Raw genomic sequence first — 27,660 nt, forward strand, 5'->3', positions numbered from 1 at the left:
CTAAATTCACCAGATATTGAATTCAGCCCAGACTTCATTTAAAACATGCCTTTTTGTTCAGGTGAATTTGCCAGGAGGGGAGGGTATCAATGGAGGAGTCCGAGGATCCTAACAGAATAAAAAAATATCCTGTATAAAATTGATAGGAGCAGAAGGAAACAAGAAAGACCAGCAAGTGACAAGATAGTTAGCACTATTTATCTATCAGATATGTACAAAAAGTGTTACACAACATCAAAGAAATATTAACTATACAAAACAACATCTCAATTTCAATTTTTTAAAATGGTTTATTTAAAAGATCCGGATCTACATGGAAGTATTTTTCCTTTAAATCCACACAAAGCCATTTCCCAGGTGTGTGCATCACTATGCCATCCTGATTATCACAAACAAAAAGAAATACCTCTACTACAAGATGAGCACAAACATCTCATTTTATTTCAGTGTCCTAGACCATAAAGTGGCAGATGGACCTAATAAGAGCCAAGACTACCACAGAAAAGTTATTTTGACTTTTGTTTCAATACACAGGTATCATAAAAATATCTTTCCATGCTTTACCCAAAAAATTGTAACTGTTTTCCAGAAAAGATTCAGGAAATATGAGATAGATGTGAGATATATAAAGCTTAATTATAAAATTATATGAATACAAATTGACAGTTGTTTGATGTATTTTGGGCGATTCCCTCTCTCTTTTTGCTATGAAATGTTTGTGGGGATGTAATAAACTAAAACAAATAGAGCAGCCTGTAACCATCAGTGTGGCAAAAGGGTAAGAACAACAGCTAAATTTCATCTTCAATCAAACAATTATAGTATGTTATAAAAACATCTTTTTAATGTTTTAGTGTTTTAGCATGAGCTTTACTACTTTAGTTTACTTTCAACTAATGATCAAAAATGCTTTCTATCTCAACATACTGTATGCCATGTTATAAATCAGCTAAAGCCCACCAAAGAATAAAGCCAACTCACTCATTTTTCCATTTCAACATTATCACAGTTGTTTCTGAAAAACCAGGTTTATTTTACTTATACTCACTCTGCCTTATTTAAAACATATACCAATAATTCAGTTCTGAAAAATGTTCCAACTGCAAAACTTTAGATGCATTTTTACACCATAACCTGGTTTATATCTGCTCAGAAGTAACACCAAAGGTAATTAGATTTTTAAAAGCTTTTTTAAAACCAAGGTTCCAGATTAATCTTCCCCTGAGAACTGAAAATAAATCACAAATGTAAACAATTTAAAAAGGCAAATGATCTTATTTGCTAATCAAATCAATACAGTCAGAAGCCTAAATCCTACCACTGGTCCCTAGTTATCATTCAGCAGTTGATTCAATATATATGAATGTGTCTGTGCCTTCAAACTGCCTGTGGCAACCCCATGAATTTCATAGGGTTTGCTTAGGCAAGAAATCCTCAAAGGTGGTTTTGCCACTTAGTATCTATTGATGGTCTTCCATCCAAGTAACCAGGGCTGACTCTGTTTAGCTTCCAAGATCAGAGAGGATCTGGTGCCTTTAGGGTATTTAGGTCCTAAACTGATTCAAGGGCATACTCTCTGGGACCATACACTGGATTTAGACCAAGGTGTTAAGGCACTAGAGCAGTGGTTCTCAACCTGTGGGTCGCAACCCCTTTGGGGGTCAAGCAACCCTTTCACAGGGGTCGCCTAAGACCCTTCGAAAAAATATTTCCGATGGTCTTAGGAACCGAGACCATTGGTTGGGGGTCACCACAACATGAGAACTGTATTAAGGGTCACGGCCTTAGGAAAGTTGAGGACCACTGCACTAGAGGGAGGCAGGATGATGATGGTCCCAGACTGATGTCTCCTAGACATTGTGCATCGATTCTGCCTTCTGCTCTACAACTGATTTCTTGAAGAGGGGGGCTACAAGAAGCGGAACACTTTCTCATTTCGGTCTCCTATAAAATTCGAGGAATGAGGCAGGGCGATTTTCCTCAGACCAGACCTGTGGTCCTATTATTACTTAGGAGTTCACCACACGAAGGAAATTGGGGTTTTATCCCATGAATATACCGGGAAAATTGCATAATTACGCGTAACAATTTCACACAATCTCACACTAAACCCACCATTAAAGTGGTGAGAAAGAAACATTCATGCGCATCACTTTACTTTTGGAATTTCAACAACAACGCATTTCTGATGTCACAATTGCCTGTGATAATCATTCATGCAATGGCTCTCCATTTGTGGGATGCTTTAAATGCGCTTTAAGCTCTCTCAAATGCCAAAATCATCCCCAGTGTGATACACTCCTTAGAAAAGTCCACCTCACTAGAATCACACCTCAGGTGTCCATGGCACTGCATTTTTTCTGATGCCAGAAGCTGAAAAGCCTCTTCTCTTCTGAAATTCACCTGTATGCAAAGGGATCTCGCCCAAGATAACCTGATGTCCTCCTTTTCCAGGACATGTCCTCCATTTCAGCTTCCTCCATTCTGAGCATGACTTTTATATGAAAGGTGTTTAGTTTTCATGGGGCAAATGTCCCTATGTTTTTCTTCACTGTCCTCCATTTTGTGGTGTCTCATCTGGTCACCTTGGGGAGGGAGGGACAGGATGACCTGGGGTCCTCCTTTTTCCAAGGCCTGTCCTCCATTTCAAGCTTTTCTCCAGGAGTGCTTCCAAAAACTCCTGAGCAGGGCTAAGAAGCATAAATGTACATTTCTAGGTGTGTTTTGAGCTTTTTTTGGTCAGGGGCACCAGCAGGGCAGTCCTCACCACAAAGGAGGACAAGACACCACAAAATGGAGGACAGTCCCTAAAAAAGAGGACATCTGTCCAAAGAAAAAGTCAAAAAACACTCAGAGAAATCTCAAACCCAGGCTTCTTAGTCCTGCTCAGAAGGGAGGACTTTTTGGAATCCCTCCTGGACAGAAGGCTGGAAATGGAGGATGTGTCCTGGAAAAAGAGGACAACTGGTCTCACACACACCTCATGTGTCCTAGCCACAAAAGGGGATAAGGCACCGCAAAATGGAGGACATTCCAAAAAAAGAAAGAGTGAGAAAAGAAGTGAGAGCTGGCCAAATAAAAGCTCAACACAGAGAGATTCATCTCAAACCCAGGCTTCTTAGTCCTGCTCAGAATGGAGGACACCCTTTAGCCCCCCCCCCCCCGTGTGTAGGCAAGCTCAGCGTGGAGGACATGTTCTGGGAAAGGAGGACATCTGCTCGCTCACTCACACATCGCACACAGAGTTAAATGGAGGACATTTTGGAATCCCTCTTGGAGAGACGTTTGGAAAAGCAAGGCACGTCCTGCAAAAGGAGGACGCCCCTGGTCACCCTGTTTGCAATCATGCTCAGGATGGAGGACATGCCCTGGAAAAGGAGGACATCTGGTCACAGCTATCCCTTTAAATGGAGGACATTCTGGACAGTAGTCTGAAATGTAGGACACGTCCTGTGGCCCTTTGGCCAGCCTGTGCTGTGTGCAGTCCTGCACAGCATGGAGGACATGTCCTGGAAAAGGAGGACCCCTGGTGTCTCCCCATCCACACAGTGAAATTGGGGGGGCGTTTGGGGATCCCTCTTTGGGGCAGAAGTTTGGAAAAGCGAGCGGGAAAAGGCGAGGAGGGCTCCCCTGGGGAGAGACTCACCGGGGGAGAAGGAGAAGGAGAAGGCCAGCCCCGGGGATGGGCAGGCTACCAGCAGCAGCGGCAGCAGCCGGAGCCCCAGCAGCCCAGCCATGGCTCTGCCTCCCGCCGCCGTCCGATGGATGAGGCTGCTCCTGAGTCCCAGTCTCCTTGCCCCCTCCCTCCCTCCCTCCAGGAGAAGGCCAGGCCAGGAGGCGCCGCGCCCGCCCTCCGCCTGTTGCATCCCTCCTGAGGGAAGGAGGGCCCTGAGGAGCCCGGCCAGGAGGGGTCTGGCCTCGTGGGCACAAAAAGAACGAAGCCTCCGACAAAATATTGCCAAGGAAAAGCAGTGCTTCAAGGAAAGAAGGAGCCAGAAGACTCCTAACTGCCCCTGAAGCCTCGGAAGCTCATGCTGCCAGCCTCGCCCTTTCAGGGAGCCTCCCAGGGGCTACAAGGTCTCTCTAAACAGAGAAATGCACTTGGCCCTCCTTACCCACAGATTTTTTATTATCCACGGATTCATGCATCCAAGCCTAAAAAATATTCCAAAAAAGGATAAATTCCAAAGAGCAAGCCTTGGTTTTGCCATTTGCTATAAGGCACACCATTTAAAGTGATGGTATAGCCAGGCCTCACCATCCATGAATTCCTTAGCCATGGATTTAACTATCCACAGCTTGAAAATATTCCAAAAAGACATCAGTTCCAAAAAGCAATCCTTGATTTTGCCCTTTGATAGACAGGGCACCATTTTGCTCCGCCATTGTGTTTAATGGGACTTGAGCATCCGTGGATTTTGGTCCTGGAACCAAACCCCAGCAAATAGCAAGGGCCCATTGGAGGTATCTTACAAAGGATCTTGCATAGAGAAGGTGGATGGTTCACTTGGAGTGGTGTCCCTGGTCTTACAGGACTCCAAGTTAACTTCAGCTGCTGCCACACTGTAGAAATCAAGCAGTTCGACACCACTTTAACTTCCATGGCTCAGTGTTATGGAATTCAGGGATTTGTCGTTTGGTGGGGGCACCAGAGCTCTCCAAAAGGGATCGTTAAACATCTCACAAAACTACAAATCCCAGTATTCAATAGCATGGAGTCATGGCAGTTAAACTGGTGTCAAACTGCTTTATTGCTCAAAACCACTGAACCAGACTGACTCTCCTGATAATAAGGTGGCATATTTGAAGTACTCATTTTGAGGTGGAAACCATCTCAGTTTCACTTGAAACACAACTTTATGTTACTGAGCTGGGAGAGACTTAGCTCCGGTCTCTGTGAGACTGGCTTCAACCACCCAGAGTGCATTTCCCACATAACAGTGACATTTTTCTGTGTGGAAATTCCTTCATGAGAGAAATTCCATCAATTTTGCTCTCGGTTGTCACCCAAAAGAGACAAATGTGCTACAGCTACACTTCAAATTAGTTTGTAGAAAGCAAACCAATCTCCCAAAGAGAGTGAAATTATCATAAGGATTTATAGAGTGGGCCCATGTATTGGGTTTGATTCCAGAAACCCCCCATAAGCATCAAAATCAGTGGGCGCTCAAGTCTCATTATGGCACAGTGGCTTAGTAAAATGGTGTCCCTTTTATAAAATAGCATATGCTGGCTATTGGTAAATGAATTGAATGAATATAAAATAGCAAAATCAGCATGTGCTTTTTGGAATCTTTTAAAAAAAAATTCAAGCCATGTATGGTGAAATCCATGGATGCTGAATTTGTGGATATGAAGGGGACCAAAACCATACAAGGCAAATGTCTTCATCCAAGCCCCACTGCAACTGTAACTGTTTTTTAAAAAACTTCCATTTTTCAAGTGTCTTTGTTGTGATGCAAATGGATGTTAAATTTCCTGGACTTTGAGAATCTCCCAGTTGCCACCTGGCCAGAAGGAGGAGATGCCAGCCTGCAAGATTTGCCCCTCCATGACATCTTAATGAAGAAGAGAAACAACAAAATGCAGACCTATGACTAACATCTTCATCCCCCCCTCCTGTTTGGTTTGTTATACCTTGTATGATGTAGAAGCCAGTGAAGCTTCAAAAGCTTGCAACATGTATATTGTGCATTTTGATTGGCCAATATCACTGTTGGGTGGATTTTGGATTGGATTTGCTAATGGATGTTTTCTGATTTTTCATTGTTTCTGTAGGGTGAAAAACTAATTTCCCTCCCTCTCTCTGCTGATTATTCAGAGGTTTGTTCTTATTTCTCCATTATTCAGTGTCTGATTGTCGCATCAAATCCCATGGCTACCAATATCACCTCTATGCAGACAACACCCGGATCTCCACACACCCTCATTCCAAGACTGAATCTCCAAAAGCCTTTCCAATATCTCTGTTTGGAAGTCTCATTGTTCTCTACACTAAGCTTCTGGTCTTTTCCTTACAAGTTTTTGGCCACATCCATGCTGCCTAAATAATCAGGTTTGACACCACTATAACTGCCATGACTCAGTGCTATGGAATTCTTGGAACTGTAGTTTTGCAAGACATTTAACCTTCTCTGGCAGAGAGCTCTGATGCCACAACAAACTCCAATTCCCAGAAATCTGTAACATTGAGCCATGGCAGTTAAAGTGTCAAACAGGATTATTTCTGCAGCTTCCTGGATGCTTTCCCTTTTCCAGGAGAATTTAATCATCCACCCACCCTGTTGAACATAAACAGGCTGGCTTCTTCCTTTACAGAACTGAACAAGTGCAACTCTTTTTCTGATGATGATGGTGGTGGTGGACTGGGTTCATGCCATATTTTCCTTTTAGGTCTTCCCTCATCTCACCTTACTCCCTTCACATCTGTCTTGTTCTCATTTAATCTCCTTAAATCCCTGCAATGGTTTTGCTTTTGCACAGGCTTCTTGTCCTTCAAAGACACCCATCCCTCCTTATCACTGTTCTTAAATCCTGAGGGTGGGGAGGGTGGTGTATTCTCCATATTCTGAGGTCTTTAAACAGGGATTGGAAGGGCATCTTTCAGGTGTCACCCTTCCAACTCTCTGATTTTATTATGCATCCCTATGAATTACTTTCATTCTTCCATCCGCACCACCTTCAGTTGTCCAAAGATTTCCTGTTAAAATGACTACACCCTCATGTTTGGAACTGCCTTCATGATGCCACCTCTCCATGTTCTGCAAATTCCTCCTCAAAACACTTTCCCATTAAGTCTGTATCTTCCTTTTCATGGCTCACATCTGCCTATTGCAGTTTAGCCTTAGCATGTACAGATAAATCAGCTATGTATTGCTTCCTCATGAACCTTTGCCCTTTTGTCTTCATTTCACTGGGATCTAATATGTCAAATTTTGGTGTTTACCTTTCTTGGGACAGCTCAGTAAAGGCCCATGTACAGGATGATAAATTTATACCAACTGCTACGTACAGTATCCTATGCCTTCAATTTAAAAATCAGAGCCTGCTTGCATGTAGTTTTAATAATTTTTTGTATTGCTGCACATAAAATAAGGCTGCATTTTATACCTTCTCATGCGTGTATGAGCTTCATTAAAATAAAATTGACATTTGAATAGATTTTTTTAAATGGAATTGCACTCTAAGTTATCTTCTAGTCCCATAACTACCAAACTTTGATCCTCCAGATGTTTTGGACTTTAGGTCCCAGAATTCTTCAGTATTGGTCCAGCTTGCTGGAGCTTCTGGGAGCTGAAATCCCAAAGAGCAACAGGACCAGAGTTTGGGGACCACTGTGCCCCTTTATGGTTGCATTTGAATTTGTAACATTTCCCAGCATTTTTTTCCTGATGTCTGATTGAGAAGTTGCATGCTCCTTCTGACCTGCCACTTTTTTGGAGACCAAAATTTTAATTAAATACTTCAAATATAACTAGATTGCAGATACCCTAGGTAGCAGCTTGATCCTATGCAAAGTTAGATATATCTCACTCTGTTGAAATCAGAGTGGTTAAGCACTCCTAACTGTGCATGGCCTGGGTCTCAGTATCATTGTTTTTTGCTTTCAAAGAAATAAACAAGTCTATTGCAGCATAAAACTGAGAAAGGAGGAGAGGAAAAAATGGAATCTAGAAGCACCTTTGAGACTAATTTTTATTGTAGCATTAGCTTTTGTGGATATCAATCCACTTCTTCAGATACATTAAAGAAGATTATTAAAGCCTAAATATATTAAGCATATTTATACAGATGTGAGAATGGGATAGAAAGGTTCCAGAAAGATACAAATTATGGTAGTTTTATTTTTGCTGTTACATTTTTTCCTTTCCCTTGTCATCTTTTCATCTCCATTGAAAGGAACTCTCATACTTTCAGTTCCCTTATGTTTTGCTCTGGGAGAAATACCTTTGTAGAGCTAATCAAAGTCATCTACAAATGCAACAAGATGTCAGTTTCTTTAGAGATTTTCCAGATCTTTTTTCCAAATTAAAAGTGTCAAGAAATCAAATTAAGGCAGATTTGTCATTGTTCTGTGGCCATTTGAACTAGGAAGGATTTTTTCTGTGAAGCATCAATTTCTTCTAGTATCTTTCAATTACAGATCTGCTATATAGTTTGCAATTATTAGATAAAGAGATATAGGAACAAATATTTTTTGGCATATTAGATTTATTTTACTTTTCCATATTGAAGCACATTGCTTCAAAGTTTATCAGTGCAGATAAAACCCTTCAAGTTTCATGGTATTCTCATAGAGAACAAACAATAATATTGCCCTTTTTCTGAGGCAAAGTTTGGATATGGTGAATAATTTCAATTATCAATGGGTAGTATTAAAAAAAATAGATGTAAGCATTCATGTGTCTTCTTAGACCCTTGGAGTTTTGAACCGTTTTGAGTGTACACTATATAGCATTTCTCCATCACCATTTGGAGGCCATATGTTGATAATTATATGGTGCAGTCTCACTGCAAGGAGAATATTGAAGCTTTTGTCACAAAGAGGCATCCAAGATTATTAAAGTACTGTAAAGCAAAATAAAAAAGTTTTGCCTTATTTGCTATTAGTGGTTTCTCCTTAGCAGTCAACTTTAGATTGAACCGGTGTTATCTGACAGAGATGTCATATTTGATGGCTCCGTACCTTCCAGCAGTCCTGATTTAGGAGAGCCAATCCCAATTAATCCTCTCATCCCACTTTCTCAGATGCTTCTAAAATGCCCCCATTTTTCTCTTTTCCTACTATATTTCTCCCTTGTCTTCAAGATTATCTGAATGGCTGCAAACTGAATTAAAAATGCAAAAGTAGTTTTCGCTCGGTTAACTCAGCAGTGGGGAGAAGAGGGTCAGAAACCTGGCCTTCCCAGCAGGCCCAGGCAAAAGCAAACTGCTGCAGCTCCTCCAAGTTTGTGTGTTCTTCATTAATAGGTTTCACCATCTGGACCACACTGAGGTTGACTGGCCATATGTATCCCAGTTTTCATCTTACAAAATGTTGGAAAGTATGTCATTCTGATTGGTTATATTAGGAGACACCTTTATTGCAATTCCCTGAAATAAGCCATGTCTGTACGGTGTTTAGAATCACAATTAGGAAATTAAAAGGAATCCAGTACCTACAGCTTCTGTTCTAATGCTGTTAACCGCCATGGCTCCCTGCCAGGAACTCTTAATATAAAGCTGTTAAAATTGCTGCTCCATCTTAAATCTCCAGCCTCTAAAAGCAACGATGAAGGGGGAAAGCAAAATGTCTCCATACACCTGTGATGGCAGACATCTTGGCAAATATGCCCAAGAAAAGTTTGCCATTGCAGAGAGCTTCATTGCAGAAGTAATCCTTGTCTATACACACTGCACAAACAGATAAGGAGTTTTCAAATACCAAGGTCCATAGTTAAAATAGTCTGAAACTTTAAAATATTTTTCATAGCAGGAAAAATAATGTATGATATATTCTTCTGGTTATCAAATAAGATTTACATTTTTTGAAAAAGTTGTGTATTGAAAAAGAACTTTCAATTTAAATAGAATGGGCCTCTAGGAGAACAGAGAACATGTATTAGCCTTAACATTTATAAAAAAACAGAAGTTTGAATATTTTTCTGTCTATTGCAGCCAGAGCTCATCATGCTGGACACCTCAAAATTTGAAAGAATTGGCACCCAAGTTGTTATGTCAAATTTCAGGAGGAAATTCCAAGTGGGGAGATTGCTAGATGGTTTTGTTTTGTTTTGTTTTCAAAGGAAGGGGAGCCACTCCTAATTCAACAAGAAATTCCAATAGAGTGTTTTTAATTTTTATCTAGCTGGCACTGCCTAGTTTCATGTTTTTCAAAATATAGATTCTGAAGTGACTCCCTGGAAACAAAAAGTGGGTGTGTCATCAGTATAGCTGATTGACACTTCAAAATTTGACAGAACGATCTTGATTGTGGCATTCACCAGTTTCAAGTCAAATTGCCAACTGGCAAATGTTACCCAAAGAAAGGTGGGGACGATTGGAGTGTCCCCACCAACTATCAGCATTACTTCAAATGTTGGGGAAATTAAAGGCCTGGGTAACCTTTGGACTGTTTGCACATATTCATACTAGTACTGAGCAGTTTTGGGGTGAACTGACAGGGCTTTAGGAGCAGCCACAGCACACTCCAGCTCCAATTGCTCCAGGATCACAGCAACACTGTAGTCCAAAAGCCAGCTGCTGCCATAATCCCAAACGGACTGCCAACAGGAATGGCTTTTCACTGCTCCTTTTCTGGCTGGTTTTGTGCCATCTAAGGAAGCCTGGTAGCAACTTTCAGGCGGTTTGAGGGTGCATGTCATTTGAATGCCACACTCCTAAAGAACCCAGAAGGCACTTTATTTGGCCCATCTGCTTCATACCTAAGAGTGTTTTATTTAGAAAAGCTATGACACACACCCAATAGCAATTCACAAAGTCACAACATACAGAGCTAACCAAAATGGAAATATGGAAAGGGGACTGGAATTTTAGGAATTTACAATGGGATGGTAATTGCCTGTCCTATGAGTAGACCATGGAAAGCTGGAGTGGCTCAGACTGGAGCTCTGATATGGTACATACGCAGACTGTGGAAGTGTATTACAGCTGTGTGTGCAGAGGTTAGGTTTTGGAATCATATTTATATCTAAAACATAGCCCCATGTGGTGGGCTATCTTGCCAGGCAACCAAGGCTGGATGTCTTTTCCCAAAAATCAACAATGGGATTCCAGACTAGTTGATAACATCATTGTATATACCCACGTTTTCTTCAATCATGTGCTCTGTCAGCTAGTATTTCGGGCAAATCATATACTGGAGAGGTTCAGAAACCATCATTCTATTATATGAAAGTTTAGGGGATGTGATTTTGTGTCAGAAAGCTTTTAGAAGAATACAGAAAATTATAAAGATTTCTGGGAATGATAGTCCACAAAATCAACACTCACTCTGCTTTTTAGTGGTATGTCAGGAAAACAAATATCATTGTCTTAACATTCATACAGCCCCCTAACCAAGACCACCATGAGTGAGTTTATCCACCAAATAGGATGAGAAAGTGAAGGCTGCATACTCTGATCTTCAGCATGTTCTTACAAGAATATGCTTAAAGAAGAAAAACAGGTATATAAGCAATAATTTAAAATGTCAAAGTAATAATGAAATGAAGACAAGGAAGGTAAAAATAGTAAAATTTAATACATGTGCTATATTTTTTAAGTTAATAGAATAAAAATTACCACAAGATGTAGGAAATAAAGAATTATGCTACTTGGTGAAGAGAATGACAATTGAAAACTTTTTCACTGCTCCTTGTGTTAGAGCCTAACATCTGAAATAACTTTTATACAGCGAACACCTCTTAACACAGAGGCTAAAAGCCCTGTACAGTGTATCTTAGTGTTTCCTCAACTAAGTATGATTCTTCTAGTTTTTTAGCTGAGAATTCTAACAAGAACAGTTTGTTCTAGGCATTCACCAGATTGTTCCAATTGGAATTTACTATTTAAAAAGCCCACAAATTCAATTTTTGAGGGTAAGCTATTTGTACACAATTTTTGCAGGAGTCCAGTCTTTTAACTAAATACAAAAAATACATGGACTTTCATCTTTTCCAATGAAAATCTAATGTGTCTTCTGCCTGGGAAGTAGGGGTACCAAGAAGACAGGAAAAATTGACATGGCATTAAGTTAAATAGCAGCATAAGTAAAAGTCACAGTAATACTGATTTTACTCACACCCAATTCTAAATATTTGCACCAGCCTGAGTGTTTCTCATGCTATCATAAAATTCTGCCAGTATTGTAGGATCTCACACAATTATGAAACTGCTCCTATGCCCAAACTTGCATATATGTATACAGTTCCAACAATTCTTGGATTAGACTGTTAGCTATCACATAGTACATATATGGCTTGAGAATTTTCATCATGGTTATGTCTGGAGGATTGTAACATATAAATAAATTGAGTAAAAGGCAGGTCCACACTGAGACATATTTTGGGCTTTCTATTTCAGAGGACTGTACTATTATTAGCTCCTGACCTGAAAACACAATAGACATGTAACAGAGCCTGTTAAGTATACAATTCTTCCCCTTCCACCTCTTTTTAAGACAAAGACATCACAACATGATTAAAAGTTAAATAAATAAATGCCAGTTAAAAACACACTTATATTTTTCTCTGTGCAATTTCGTACCGATATGAAAAAATATTACTGATCTCTGCAGATCTGCATGGTTCATTCCTCCAAAAATCTGAAAAAATAATACTGACAACAAAAAGAAAAGAAAGGACATTTGCTAACAAATTCAGTGCTTTGAGGATATTAAAAACAATATTTAAACTTTTAGTTTTCTTGCAGCACAGAAGTGACCCAATATGGAAAAGCCAGTGATGACAATGAAAATATATAGTAAAATATTAGTTTCAAAATTGCTTAATGATCCTTAGCAGAAATGGAATGTGTTAATGATACTTTGCAAGATACAGTTGGAAGGCAAGTTCAGAGAATGTCAAGAGCTCACTGCATCATTTTCTATGGTAAAGAAAAATTGCAGCTTTAAAATAAGCTGCACAATACTCTTTATCTAACTCTTTCACATGAAAGTTTGTAGAAGCAAATCAGCAAATAAATTCTAAAAGTAATTTATAGGTAACTTTTTTTTTACACACTGGGTAGACAGCTTCAATTCATATTTCCACACTCTATTTGAAGCTTTTCCACCCCCCACCCCCCCGCAGAAGAGTTGTGTTGAATGATGTGAATGTTTGGATGCAATGCATTATTAGAATATTTGCATACTAATAACAGTATGTTCCTTGTTGCTTTTTTAAAAAAGGAAACCACAGTGTTTGTAGATCAGATGTCAATTCCTTTAACGAGGGATGTCTCCAATGTGATGTTGAACTCCTGCAGAGTTTGCAACACACGGATCAAGGAATTCACTAGAGTATGATCTTTTATTAGTGCTGTGTCCTCATACATCTGAGCAGTGATGGGGCAGTCTGCCAACAAGGCAATCCAGTGATGCAAAAGATGGTCTCTGCAAGGGAAAGTTTTACAATTCTAAAACAAGGTATTAAATAGTTTTTTTCCCTTTATAAATTAACACACAAAGTACTATAAATCCTTCTTATAACCTAGTAGTCTCTTGCATGTTAGCTATAGGCCAGGGTCTCAGATACTGAGACTTCTAAGTAAGTAGCAAATAGAACTACCACCCAAAGAGGGTGAAGTCATTGCTGATATGTTCTCCCATCCAGATTTTCACATACACTCCATTCACATTCACACAGCTTTCCAAGATCCTACTTCCTCAGCTGCTCTCTCTGTCCTGTGCACCATGATGAGGATTTCTTTTTAAAGGATCTTCTGATCCCTAGCTGATCCATGCTCAGTCCAGACTCCTGACTGAGTCGCTGATTCAAAGAATGCTCCTCTACCTAGCTCTTAGCTGAACATAAGTTTTGCCATCACCTTTCTCCTTTAGGAATCAGGAAAGGTTAATGGGGAACAAAATCCCTTTCCTGACCCATACACAACTGGGAAAGGAAAGGACTTTTCCTCACAAGGAACTAGTCATTCCTTCTTTGGCAGGCTGGAGGGGCATGTGAAGAAGCCTGCTTCTCCCCACTCCCTCCTGCCAAAGAAGAAATGACTGTCTCCTTGCTTCCTTCTTTGCAGGACTGCACCGGGGGAAAGGGGAGCACACAGAGAATACTACTGTGGAATAAGGAAGGGGAGGGGGAGTGATGTGAGGCCACTGACACACCAGTATCAGAACAGCCCACCAGAGGTTTTCTGAACTTGCAGAGAAATGCTACAGTAACATCAATGAAAAGGGATGCTCTAAGAGCAAAGGAGCAACGAAATGGCTACAATGTCATTTCCAGACCCTGTATTGCCAGAGACTCTGTTCTTTAGCTTTAATAGCAGATATAAAGGCTCATGTGATAAAGTCCTAACTGCCTAACCACACCAGTGACAAGAAGACTGAAATCAGACTCTCAAGATATATGTCAAGAAATAACCCCAGCACTATCCAACAAACTCACACACAGGAAAGGGATATAATATACTGCCCGGGCCCACACTATCCTGCTCTGGTTCATTTAGTAGCTTCTAGCTTACTTGGGCTGCATGGCTAGGAAAGACCTGTAATGGAGCCGCGATAAATAGATATTGACATTGTTGAGCTAAAAGGACAGTAGCTCTAAATCCTATTCCCCGTTTACTTTATTAATTTCACACTGTGTTTAAAAATCAATCACTTAGAGCTTAAAACTTGAACCTGAACATCAAGAAGAGCTGCCTCAATACAAAATTTGGTTTACATATATCTCAAATCTCCTGGAGGAAACATGGCCAAAAACTCAATACCAAATGATGGACACCCAATGCTAAAGATATAGTGCCACAAAAGGGTGATGCTGATGCAGCTGAAATCCCTTTTTAATAGGTCATGTTACCACTAATTTTCCAGTATACAGATTACATGGTATGTGACCAAAGAATTACCAAAAAGGTTTCATCTTGCTTTGATTTTTAAAAATTCTTTTCATTCGGATCAGAACCTGTTATTTTCTGTCCTGTGTTTCTTGTACTTCCAACATTCTTTAATCTAAATAGCCCATATCCCCTTTTGTAATGTATTTGCAGTTTCATATTCACTATAAGTCTTCCTTTTAGGCTGAATGGGTAAAACTCTTTTTTATCCTTGCTTAAGATAAATATCCATTCTAGTAATCAAGTTCTATTTTAATATTTCCTATAGAATAAGAATAATAACAATAAGAAATAATGAATAAGAATGAAATAATAGCCTCACAGGACTAAAAATCTGGACAGCAGAATAATGTACTGCAAAAAAAATTAATAAATCTGAAAACCATTCTATTGCATAGTTAATAGGCAATGCATGTGTAACGAATCAGAATAGCTATAAAATACCTGGCTCCAAGACACACCAACATCTGAAACTTGCCATCCTTCCCAATGTTTCTTGGAGTGTTATTGATGGCTGTGACAAAGCGGCAAAAAGTCCTGGCCCTTTTCTGCCAATTTTCCTCTTGGACCAGCTCACTCTGATCTAGGGCTTCATAATACCCTTGTGCTTTTTCTGAAGAGAAAGAGTGACATTTAACATAATGGTCAAGTCTGCAGAAATTTCCCAAATGTCCCCCACATATTGGTAATTGGTTAGTTATTTCTGTATTATAAAATTAATTTAAAACGTCTTGCTTTGATTCATATCATCTTAGAATAATAGAATTGGAACAGATCCTAAGAACAATCTAGTCCAGTGGTACTCAAAACTTTTTACCCTTGTGGCCCCCCTTTACATCTACATGCGGACCTCTCTCTCTCTCTCTCTCTCTCACACACACACACACACACACTTAACATTGTATATGGATAAAAATATTTTGTCTATTTGGTATACTGTATTTTCATTTGAACATTCATGTATTCATATTTTAACATTTTATAAAGAAATAACATTGTTCAAAGTAGGACAGTTTTATTTAAGTACATGCAATATTTAACTTATGTTTTTACACATAAAAAAGTTTGGGTAAAGGAAGGATCAGAGCCTTCAAGACTCACCCTCCCAGGAACATTCGAACTTAAAACTTTTGGAATTTTGGATTAATGATTTATATCTTTAGTATACTTGATTATCTGTATTGACTGTTTATTGTTTTATTCCGCATTGTGTGTGTTTTGTTTTCTTGTTTTTCTTGTAGTTTACTATTTTATATTATTGGAATAGTCATAAATGTTTTATTATTTAACTGTTTGTAAAGTGCCATGTACGTGGATGATGCTATAAAAATAAACAACAAGCAGGGGAGACAAGGAAAATGGCCTCGTACAGAAGTTAAATGTCATTGATACATTTGGTTACAAGAATTACAACCTCTTAAATATGGCAGCTATGTTGAAAGTACGCATATATTAATACACAGTTTATTCATGACAACCAAATACAGGTTATAGCCATCAAATTACAAAAATAATTAAAAACCTTTAAAACTTCCACAGTCAATTAGCTCTATAACATATAGAGCAATATGTTTACACTAAAATTACAAAAATATTTCATACAAAAATCACAATTTTCCATAATCCATTCAAATTAATATAACCTGTTTACTGTAGATTCCCATGTAGGCCTTTATCCTCAAAGTTTAATCTAAGTGTAGCTGCTTTCACAGCAAATCTAGCAGTATTGAACATAACAGACTTAGTTGTATTAGCTAACAAGTAAGTGATTTTCTCCAAGTCATTTTGGTTAGCTACAAGTACTAAACTTCTCTTCAGAAACTTATCTCTTGGGGTTTTATATATCTTACAATGTAGCATATAGTGTATGGTATCTTCAATATCCCCACTTCCACAAATGCAAGTACGCTACTCCTTGGGAATCTTTTTATATTTCCCTTCAATGTAGTTGCTTTTCATTGTCTGGAATCAAAGGGCTATAAAAGCCCTACAAAGAAAAGGTTGAGTTATTTCTGATAAATATTTTCCTCTCCAAAACATACTTTTAGAAAAGGGAAGCTAGAAGAGAACTTTGAAGCTCTAATGACATTAAAATCCCACAGAGCATAATGCTCTTGCATCCTTTCTTTGATGAGTTTCCTACTGGGATTTTTTCGTATCCCGAAAATTTCGTAACCTGGGTATTTCGTATCCCGAGGTACCACTGTATGCTGTATATCACCAGATTTTAGAATTATAGGGTTCAGACCAAATATCTTCAAATTTGCCTCACATTCTGATAGCCATCAATTTTTATAGATAGAACCTCTTTGTTCATCTACAGTGCAAATTACTAATTAATTGACCGAATATTTCAGTTTTACAAAACAAAGAAATTATGCATATAAGAAGTGATAAGATATAGGCATTAATCCAACTTCTGCTCGCATATAGCTGACTGGTACTCCTGATGGAAGGCCCAATATTGTTCTTAAAAATTTATTTTGTAAGACCTCTAATTTATTTGTCTTAATATTTCCCCACACCTCTGCTCCATATGTAATCTGTGATGTGACCTTTGCCATATAAACTCTTATAGTTGGCACAGTTGCATTTCCACCTTTGACTCTAGCAAATTTTAAGACAGTTTGAACAGATCATTGTGCCTTCAAATTTACAGCTGTCAAGTGGCTATTCCATGAGCCATTTTCGGAAAAGCAAACCTCTAAGTAGTTAAATTACTTGACCTCTTCCAGGTGAAACTCATTCAGCACCCATTTATGTTTGGGTGTATATTTGCCAAAGACCATAATCTTCTCAAACCTATTAATTTTTGTGCCAAAAGGACCATATCATCTGCATATAGTAGAATATTAATTTTCTGATTTCCCAAGGACACAGGAAAATTAGAGTTATTGACCTGTTGAGCAATTATATCATTTACATAGATATTAAAAATGGGTCAAGCAGACAGCCTTATACTGTACCATATATAGAATTGCATCTCACATTCTCAATACTCACCTAAAAAGTCCCAAATAAATACATTTTTGAAGAGTCTAGGAGATTTAAATCCATGTTGAAACACCTGTTCAAGAGCTGAGACAAGGCCACCTTCCCCACATAGCAAAAGTGTCAGACTGCCTCTCTGCCAATGGGATATAAACAACATATTTTGTTTTGAGATGCCTGGTGTAAATTATGAACAGTTCTGTGAGAAATATTTATTTATTTATTATTTATTTCATTTGTATGCTGCCTTTTTCTCAGAGGACGACCTAAGGGAGAGCTGATAGTGAGAATCAGTTTAAAATCCTTCACAATAAAAATTTTAAAGTAATTAAACTCACCACATACAACAGTATAAAATAATTTTAAAGATACTTGAAAGTTAAAAAAGATAAATCCATTAAAAGTCTGATTAAACAAAAGGCTCTTTGCCTACTGGTGAAAGGAAACCAGGGATAGGACCAGCCTAGCCTCTCCCAGAAGGAAGTTTCAGAGAGTGGGAGCAGCCAGTAAGAAGGCTCTCTCTTGTGTCCTTGTCAAGTGAGCCTATGACCGTAACAGGACCAAGAGAAAGCCTGTTATTAGAATTCTGGTAGGTTCGTATGGGAGACAGGGTCTTTTCAAGCTGTCTTCCACTTCAGATATTCTGTATAGCCTTTGCAATAGGCCCACTGGGTCAACAATGCTGTGCTCAAGCACAGGTTGGTGAATGGAAAAATATCCTTGGTCCAAGATTTGATTCTCAATGAACATGCTGACCTGGTTTTTATTATAGAGACCTAGCTGATGAAGCTGGGGGGTGGGTTAACTTCTCCTGGCTTTGTCCATCTGGGTTCTCTGCACAGCCACAAGCAAGGCCTGAGGAGGGACATGGGGGCAGAGTGGCAGTGGTTTATCAGGACTGTGTCTCCTCTTACCAGCAGCCCTGTTGCATAGTCTGCTGAGGGTGTTTTTGAAGATGGATGACTGGGACACAATAGGAATCCTCTTGGTGTACCACTGCTTTCTGAACTGGCTGAGTTGGTCTTGGTGACAATGTTAGAGTCCCCTTGCCTTGTTGTATGGGGAGACTTCAACATGTAACATCTGTCAGAAGTAGGTCCGGACTTCATCTCTGCCAGGACAACCATGGGCCTGTCCCATATAATATCTGGTGCCACCCATACTGCAGGACACAGTCTGAATCTGTTTTTCTGTTCTGGGTGGGATGACAGTGGTCTGGGTGTGGAGGTAAGCTTTCTGTAGTTCCATTGTCATGACTGATCACTACATGGTGGGGTTTAGACTCACTGGTACTCGGCGTATCTGCAGGGGTGGGGATGGGGGCAATTAAGATGGTCAGCCCCAGAAGACTTATGGGTCCAAATAGAGTCCTGATGGTTCTTGGGAGTTTCCTGTTACCTTCACTGATCTCTGGAATAGAGAAATGGCTAGGGTGGTGGACATGCTTGCCCTGAAGCATCCAATGCCATGAAGTCGAGCCAAGTGACTCCCTTGGTTCACAAAGGGGCTGGTGGTGATGAACCGAGTGAGATGGAGACTAGAGTGACAATGGCAGAAGACTCAGAGTGAGTCCAAACAAACAGGGGTTAGAGCTCATTGGAAAGCCTATGCAACAGTGATCGTGGCCGTGAATAAATTATACTTCCTCTGCCACCACTGCATCTGCAGAGTGTCATACAATGGAACTGTCTCAAGTGGCATGGGGCCTTTTACATTCTGGTCCACAAGAAGAAAACAAAGATCATGCAAGAGCCCATTGTGACAAATTTGAAAGACATTTTTCAGACAAAATCTGCTCTGACTTGGAAACTTCACTTTCCCATCTGATTCTAAGGAAGCTGCTTTGATACCAAACCAATGTCTTATCATCAATGAACTGGGTGAGGGCAAACAAATTGAAATGTAATCCAGACAAGACACAGGTGCTTCTGATCAGTCAACTGGCACCAGGGACTCAGCCTGTGCTGGATGGTTTGCAGCTTGGGTGTTCTCCTGAATTCAGCTGGAAGCTTGGAGGCTCAGGATTCAGGAGTGGCTTGGAATGCATTTGCACAGCTAAAACTGGTGCACCGGCTGCATTATGCCTTTATTACATCCCGTTTGGACTACTGTATGTCCTCATCAATTTGAAGAGCTAAGACATCTCAAACCTGGTTACTTCAAGGATTATCTGCTTCCATATATACCTGTGCAGAACTTAAAATGCACCTTGAAGGCTCTGGTCTATCTGATGCCATCTCAGACTTCTAAGCATGTGAGCATAAGACTGAGCTTTTAGTGATGGTACCACAGCTCTGGATTACTCGAGGCAGAAATGTTTTAGATTTCCTTTTATTGCTTTTAAGAAACTAGAAGTATGCTTATTCTAATATGTGCTTATGTGATTTTAGTTGATATTTACTCTGAATGTTGCTTTTAGACTGAATTGTTTTGCAGGAATATGTTTACCTCCCCCCCCCCCCCCCACTACCATATTTTCTGGTAAGCTGCCCTAATGCTCTATGAGCAAAAAAGCAGGTCATGTCAACAACTATCAAGGGGAGGGAGGAGAAAATGAAGCCCCAAATAGAATATTCTGATGTAGATTATTTGGAGACACAGATGAAGCAGATTCATGCAATTAGTATATTGTTTTAACAAACCAAGTTTGAACACAAGGATTAGGAAATTTTTGAGTCTCTACAACTCTCACAAGCAAATTCCGCTGCCTGCCCCTTCTGTCAGGTTCAATATTGCCTCTGACCTCTATCATGTTCAATCTATGAAATAAACCCACTTATAAGCTTTCAGTTTTCTTAATTAACCTGATTAAAACAGACATTTAGAATAACAGTTGCAAAATTTTGCATTTGGCCATTTACAAATGGACTCCAATCATCATGTCCATTTGCCACATTTGTGTCACCCATTCTTCTGAGCCAACATTCTTAACAATTCCATTTATTGGCTTTCATAAAGTAGCCAGCACATAAGTATCAGGAAAAGAATATCTTATCAAGCTCTATTGTTATAATTAAAATTATTATTAAAAAGTATATTATTAAGCTCCATTATTCCTAAGCATGACATTTCTCACCTCTTTCTCTGGCTTGTGGAAGTGTTTGACAATTCCATTTACTGCTTCACCAATAGATTCTTGTATCTGACCTGTGTTTAACTCTATCCGAAAGGAAAAACAATTATTTTAAACAATATTTTCCACTATTACGCAGATAAATTAGGATTAAGTTATACTTTTAAGTCAAGAGTGCTGAAAATATTTCATGTTTTGTTTGTTTTTGTGGCATTCTATTCTAGTAAAAATGTATTACTCCAGCATGCTTATATCAGTGCATATTAGCATGTCATGTCAATGGCTACAATTTAGTGAGTTTGAGAGAGGTTTCTAAGTCACTTTTCAGTATAAAACATCCAGAACAGCATGCAGCAAAATGACTGAAATAAAATAAAATACAGAGACTTAGTTCTACCTAGAGTAGATTTAATGAAATGACTAGGGCTTGTTAGTCCAAACTAAGTGAAGTCCCATTTATTAGATGGTTCTGTCCCATGTACAACTAAAATTGGATTTAACTGAGAAACCACAGCCATAAAACCAGTAAAATGCAGTTATACCATACAACTAACAACAGTTATAAAACAAAATAAAGTGCCTGTGAAAATTAAAAATGTCTAGCTGGTACAGTACTGGAAAGAAAATATGAATGGTATTCTATATACAGTGCACCTGCGCCATCCACGGTTTGAACATCCATGGATAGCATGCCCCAGCTTTTTCAATAGGTGCACATGCACACAGCAGTGCAAGCAGGTGTGCACACTCATTGAAAAGAACAGGTGTTAAGATCTTGTGTTTTTTGCTATCCACCGGGGGGGGGGGGACCTGAGTGGATCCCCGCAGATAGCAAAGAACAACTGTAAATGACACAACAACCAAAATGGCTCTCTCTGCAATCACCACCTGCTTCATACAGTGAGCTTTAAAAACCTGTACTAATTGTTTTTGCACCATGAAGAATAGATGTAAACTAGGCATGCTGACTAGGCAGGGCACTGCTATGAGGATTCTGCCCTCCTTTTCTGCCATTTGAAAAGCAGGAGGCCTCCCTGATGAATGTAAGAATAATGGTGCTTTGTTTTCACCCACTCTTAAAAGTACTTTTAACTCATCATTCTTCAAGAGATATTGTGGCAATTTACAATAAACATAAAAACTAAACCACTATTTAATACAATAAAACTATAAAACATAATAAAAACATCAAGCATTTTTAAAGGGAACAAGTGAGTCCTACAAGAAAATGTTACAGTATAGAAAATTCCTGTTCAGGGCCTAAATCCACTGTTACTCCCACCTAGAGGCAACACACTGAAATCAATGAGACATAAGGTATTTGTGACTTACTCTCATTTATTTCAGAGAGCATCCTCTAAGACAGATAAATGTGCCCCAGGATTCCAACTTGTTTTTTTTCTAAACTACTCCATCCCATCAGTATAAATGTTTACTAGTGAAAAGGCAACTACAATTTGCCTAGCTTACTTGGTTTGTTGTTTGGTGATATTGTAACAAATCTTCTGATCATACTTGGGGACTGTTGCAAAGGAGGTGTTCTGCACTGCCTTTCATCCACTTCAGTATGTGATGTCAGCAATTCTCCCACTAGGATCCTCTCTAAACTACCATCATCCATCCCTTTCCCAAGCCACCGACCACATGGAAACCTGCAGATATGAAGAAAAACAAAGCTTTCACATTACTTATGCCCAGAGTTGGCCTTTAAAAAACCCAAAGACAAGTGACCCAGTAAACCTGGTTGTTATTTTGTGTGTGTGCATGTACAGTATATTTATTTGACATATAAATTGCTCTAGGCAGCTAACACTATCATTAAATACACATTAAATGGTAAGATCATTAAAATCTTCACTAAAAACAAATTGAACACTAAAATCATTAAAATAGACATCAGCAATAGACATCAAAAATTCAAAGGCCAGTGTTAAAAGATGTGTCTTCATATCTTCCCTAAAAGCATCAAGAATGGGAACTGATTACAGCTCTGAGGATTTTCTATATAAATTGGGCAAATTCCATTTACAAACATTTCTTGACCCTGCTCCACTGGGCTGCCACAAGAAAGAAATTATACTAAAGGTTACAAGAGATGTGGCTCTGTAACTAAGCAGACGGGCCAAATAAAGCAGCTTCTTGCCACTTCTGGTGCAGGGCATGCAGATGACACACACCCCTGGAGCAGCTGCTCTGAAGCCACCTGAAGTCACCAGCAGAAAGAGCAGGACAAGTCCTGCTGGTAGCTCGTTTGGGACTGCCACCGTGTCCCACTTTCGGAGTGGTTTGTCCGGTCACTGTGGTCTCACACCGATTGGGGGCTGATTTCCCACTTTTTAAAATGAAGTAGGAAATTAATGCAGTCACTTCCTTTATAGTATTTGCCATGGTATTGAATTTTAAAATATTTAAATATTTAAAACCCATTTTAAAAATCTGAAATGATGCTTACTTGTAAGTGTGACCTGTGACTTCATTTCTAACCATAACATATTCCACTAGCCACTTGGCATATAGTCCAGAATTATCATGTCCTATTTGTACAGTGGTAAGCTTTCCCAGGTTCTGACACTAGAAATTAGAAAAGAAATTTGCTAAATCTTAACAGAATGAAAGTAAAAAAGGAGAGAATATGGCAAAATGTATAGCACACCAATATATAAGATAACAATCATCAAGCAGATGTAATTGCTAAATTTACAAAAAGAAGCTATTTTTAAAGATATTCTTAGTAAAGAAACATTCCAAAAATATAGGAAGAGGTAATTTTATTCTTCCAGTTCTATTACAACATAGTTCTGTGGTTATAACTGTCCATACTAATTTATTAGGCTTACACAAGATAATGCCCCAAAGACAGAAATAGGATATTTATATAATACCCATATATCTTCTACCGTTTGCTGTGTTGTGTCCTCCATGCTCTTAAGACATACCTCAAATGTCATCTCCAATGTATTTCTTGGAATCTGTAAGACTCCTGTTTCACCAAGTTCTCCTGAAATGCATATCCATGGATTGGCTGTGAACATTGAACCACCAAGTTTTTTGCTAGGGACAATCAATATATGGTATGGAATCACTGTAAAAATAAGAAACAACCTAGCTGAAGTAAGTTTTAGAAAAAAAAACCAAATGCCCTTATAATGCTGAAAAATAAGAACCTGGTTTATTAAGAAAATTTAAAAGGCTGCTTATCAACCATTGGTCCATCTACCCAATACAGTACTAAAATTCTGTCCGACAGTTCTTCAGGGTTTTTGGCAGAATTCTTTCTTACTCTTACCTGGTGATCCCTAATATTCTCTAGAGCAGGGGTTCCCAACCTGTGCTCCGTGGAGCCCTTAGGGCTCCTTGTATACTTCCCAGGTGCTCCATGGTTTCTCCAGGAAAATGAAAGAAATAAAAATTGAATGAAATTAAAGAATAAGAATATATTCTTATATATACTCCTAAACACCATTAACTTGTAAGACATAGGGTTGGCCTCTTAGGGGCTCTGCGATAGAAATAAAGGTTCGGCAAGTCAAAAAGGTTGGAAACCCCTGCTATAGAGGTATCCAGTCTAAGTATTAATGAGGCTTAATCCTGCTTAGCTTTCAAACTCAGATGAGATCAGGATTTACAGTGGGACAAGATACTCATGCACAAAAGCATGGATAATTTTGTGGTTTCACTTGGTATATAAGCAGCATGCAGGTTGGTTATGCCTGGATCCAGACCCATATGTGTGTCATGTCTATACTTAGCTGTAACCAATACAAATTATGGTCTACCTTGTTGCAAAATATCTGTCTGTTGTGCCTTATTCAAGTGGAGCAGGACTCATCCCCGAGCATACATTGACATTTTACATACAGGATGAAACTACAAATGACCAAGTTCAGCCATATGAACATTTGTCCCGCAGAAAAATGGTAAAGTACATAAATCTATGAATTGCCATATCTTAGCAGAAATATTGGGGAATACCTTTCTGATTTGGCCCCCTCTCTTCCCAAAACATAGCCAGTTATAAAACAGCAATTGTGCTATATATAAAACATGACTTTTTCCTTGTGACAAAACTATGTTTAGATGCTAAAATAACTCAGACTCTACAATGGAGAAATGAATACCAAGTCAAATCAAAAGTCCCCCTGGCTTAACTACTACTTGTTCTTTTCTCAATATACTCATGTCTCTATATATCTGCCAACTAAGAATAACATTTCATGATGAAATGAAAAACCTGTGCCCAAACAAAACTGTTCTTCATTATTTCTGAATAATGAAAAGTTATACTTACAGATTGTTGTAAAAACATTAGTAAAGCAAAAGTAATCAACAGCATTGAATGACAACAGATGATAAAGAAACTGTTCTTTCTCGTCATCACAGCGGAGGAAGGCATAACGCTTGTAGAGTTTTCTGACAAAAAAACAAAACAAAAACATAGCTTTGTGGCTTTAAGATTTTTCAAGCACAGGCTTTCTGGTATATACACTGACACAATCAATATATGTACTTATAACCACAGGGTGCCCTTAAAATACTACTTTGAAATCTAACTTTCTTACTGCATCATTTTTTTCATGTAAGCTTGCATCCTTTAAAATGCCTACTCTAATAATAAATACCGTTGCTGCACAGAAAAACTGCAAGTTTGGTTTCGAAGAACTGATGTTTCTTGCTGCCTATAAAATATGTTGTGTTTATTAAATTCAAAGAATAATCCTAAGTATGCTTGCTCAAAAGCAAGGTTCACCATGTTTAGTGAAGATTAATCTGAGAGTATGTGTACACAGGACTACAGCATCAAAAAGACACATGGTTTAATTCTGTTCAAGCAGAATTGCAAATATACTTCTCCCTCCATGTTCGCTGGGGTTAGGGGCACAGAACCCCCGTGAATGTGGAAAAAATGCAAAAAACAAAAATACTATGTTTTTACTTGAGAGAACACCTCTCTAGGAATCTCTAGGTCCTCCAATGCAACTCTGTGGTCAACATCTGCCAGACATTGACCACAGAATTGTGCTAGAGGAGCTACAAATGCCTAAAAAAGTGTTCTCTCTAGAAATTTTTTAGGTTCTTCAGTGTGACTTTTGGTTAAAGTTGATCACAGAGTTGTGCTGGAGGATCAAGATATTCCTAGATAGAATATATTAACAAAATCCATGAATAATCAAATCCGCAAAAGTCAAAACTGCAAATGTGGAGGGACGAGTGCATACTCAATATTAGTTTGAGGGGATGCAAACGTTTCCACTGTATGTTACTGTTCCTAAGTAATTTATGTACTATAGCCAATATTTGCCACATCCAAAGGAAACAAATATAAATTTGTTTCTGTATATATCTTTACTATATATATTTTTAGCATTCAAAATCATCATTACTATTATCATTACTAAATCTATTATCCAAATTTGCTCCACAGAGGATGTGGAACAAATTTAAGAGTGGAAATCCAACAAACAGAGCAAAATTTACTTTAATGGAGTCACCTTTTCCTACCTGAGGCCAATTTTGCTGCTCTGGTATTCTGGAGAATGGAAAAACAACTTGCAAATTGTGTACAACAAAATACCTTAACTCAAATACTGCTTCTGCATTTATAATTCTACATTATAGCATTAAAGCATACATTAAGGACATTTCTGTTTCTTTTAATCATATTTACATCCTATCTCCCCACCAATGTTGTTCAAATAGCAACAAAAGCAGGATTATATCACATTTAACCATATGAAATTATTTTTAAAGTACATATGGTTGATTTAACAACCCAGCAAAAAAGACATCTTTATTTTGCAGGTGACTTGGTTTACTTTTAAATGTTTCATTCTGAACATTCTGAGCACAATACCTCATCAATTTGTTGTGCCACACAATATGTGAGTTTTACTTCATACAATATAGTACATTTAAAATCTTCTCTGTTTCAAGTTTACTCTGTTCTTCAAACAGCTACTAGACAGTCACTACCTCTTAAGAATGTGCGTTGTTTATCTATAGCAGGGGTGGGGCATCTTAAACCTCCAGAAAACTTTGGGAGGCCAAACACACAGCAAAAAAACAAATGTTTTTGCCTCAAATGTCCCCAATGCCTTCTAGGGGCTGTGGGAGGTATTTTTGTCATGTTTTTCAGGCCCCTTTTTTTCAAAACAGGAAGCGACCAATGTCACTTTGTCACTTCCATTTTTAAATGCCCCAAGGGAGGCAAAAATTTGGCAGAAATACCCCCAAACCCACACATGCATTTAAGGACAAAAAACTGTTGAGCCTTGGAGCCCTAAGGGCCACAAAAACAACACTGGAGGGCCACATGCAATTCGCAGGCCACACTTTGCTCAGCCCTGATCTATATATAGCTTTGCTGAAGATTACAATTCTGTTTTAAAAGAAAAACAAAACAAAACAAAAAACACCTGAATTCTACAAAGGTAAATTTCACGGAAGATTAAACTTAACTTACTTTGTAAGTTCATGATCAGAAAGAAGATGTTTCAGGTGCCTGGAAAGTAATTTCTTCTCCATGGAGAGCCGGACCCAAGCTCTAGCTTTACCAACATCTGTTTTTATCTCACTAATATTCTGGATATGTCTAAAATGTAGAATAAGAACAGATTATAGTCTTATCATTTTACCCTTCATTGAACTAGGTACTTAACAGGTTAAGGAAAACAATTCTAACACTTTTGTGAGATAAATTCCTTGACTACCTGTATTATTGTTAAAGAAGACTGCAAGGAGCAAAAGAAGCATTTATTTTTGTAGCCCACCACAGAATGCAATGTGTGTGCTATCTTATTGGAAATGTTTTTATTAAATAATTGCTGGGGGACCTTGTGCAAGTCACACACTCTCAGCCTCAGAAAACCCCATGACTGAGTTGCCTTAAGGTCACCATAAGTCAGAAACAATTTGAAGGCACATACATCAATAACAATCTTTGTTCAAGCCAATGTACAAAGCTAAGAAAAAATAAATAAAAATAAATAAATACAGCAGCCCCTTCCCTTACGTGGAGGATCCATTCCAGATCCCACCCCACA

The 27,660-nt window shown here is 38.7% G+C and overlaps 2 protein-coding genes across 13 annotated transcripts in view; both read right to left on the bottom strand.

Annotated features, from left to right (window-relative positions):
• Nucleotides 1-4,067, bottom strand: part of SCUBE2 (signal peptide, CUB domain and EGF like domain containing 2) — a 60,831-nt gene extending 56,764 nt beyond the window's left edge. Inside the window, exon 1 of one of the 3 annotated variants that reach the window (XR_006101563.1) lies at nucleotides 3,647-4,067. Coding sequence is in view for 2 of the 3 variants with exons in the window: in XM_042446553.1 (XP_042302487.1) it covers nucleotides 3,647-3,866 (220 nt within the window). In the remaining variant the exon portion in view is untranslated. The remainder of the gene's footprint in view (nucleotides 1-3,646) is intronic. The other 2 variants (XM_042446553.1, XM_042446554.1) reach the window with 2 other exon arrangements.
• Nucleotides 4,068-11,223: 7,156 nt separating this feature from the next.
• The window catches only part of DENND5A (DENN domain containing 5A), an 82,381-nt gene continuing 65,944 nt past the window's right edge, over nucleotides 11,224-27,660 (bottom strand). For 7 of the 10 annotated variants that reach the window (XM_042454643.1, XM_042454652.1, XM_042454632.1 and 4 more), the window contains 9 exons: nucleotides 27,081-27,209; nucleotides 24,909-25,030; nucleotides 23,557-23,702; nucleotides 23,073-23,191; nucleotides 22,091-22,272; nucleotides 20,624-20,706; nucleotides 17,560-17,683; nucleotides 15,001-15,169; nucleotides 11,224-13,093 (listed from right to left, as the gene is read on the bottom strand). In XM_042454643.1, the coding sequence (XP_042310577.1) occupies nucleotides 12,910-13,093; nucleotides 15,001-15,169; nucleotides 17,560-17,683; nucleotides 20,624-20,706; nucleotides 22,091-22,272; nucleotides 23,073-23,191; nucleotides 23,557-23,702; nucleotides 24,909-25,030; nucleotides 27,081-27,209 (1,258 nt within the window). In that variant the 3' untranslated portion in view covers nucleotides 11,224-12,909. Of the gene's footprint in view, nucleotides 13,094-15,000; nucleotides 15,170-17,559; nucleotides 17,684-20,623; nucleotides 20,707-22,090; nucleotides 22,273-23,072; nucleotides 23,192-23,556; nucleotides 23,703-24,908; nucleotides 25,031-27,080; nucleotides 27,210-27,660 lie in introns of those variants that run through there. The other 3 variants (XM_042454713.1, XM_042454693.1, XM_042454700.1) reach the window with 3 other exon arrangements.

Source organism: Sceloporus undulatus, chromosome 1 (assembly GCF_019175285.1).
Source record: "Sceloporus undulatus isolate JIND9_A2432 ecotype Alabama chromosome 1, SceUnd_v1.1, whole genome shotgun sequence".
Classification (NCBI taxonomy): domain Eukaryota; kingdom Metazoa; phylum Chordata; class Lepidosauria; order Squamata; family Phrynosomatidae; genus Sceloporus; species Sceloporus undulatus.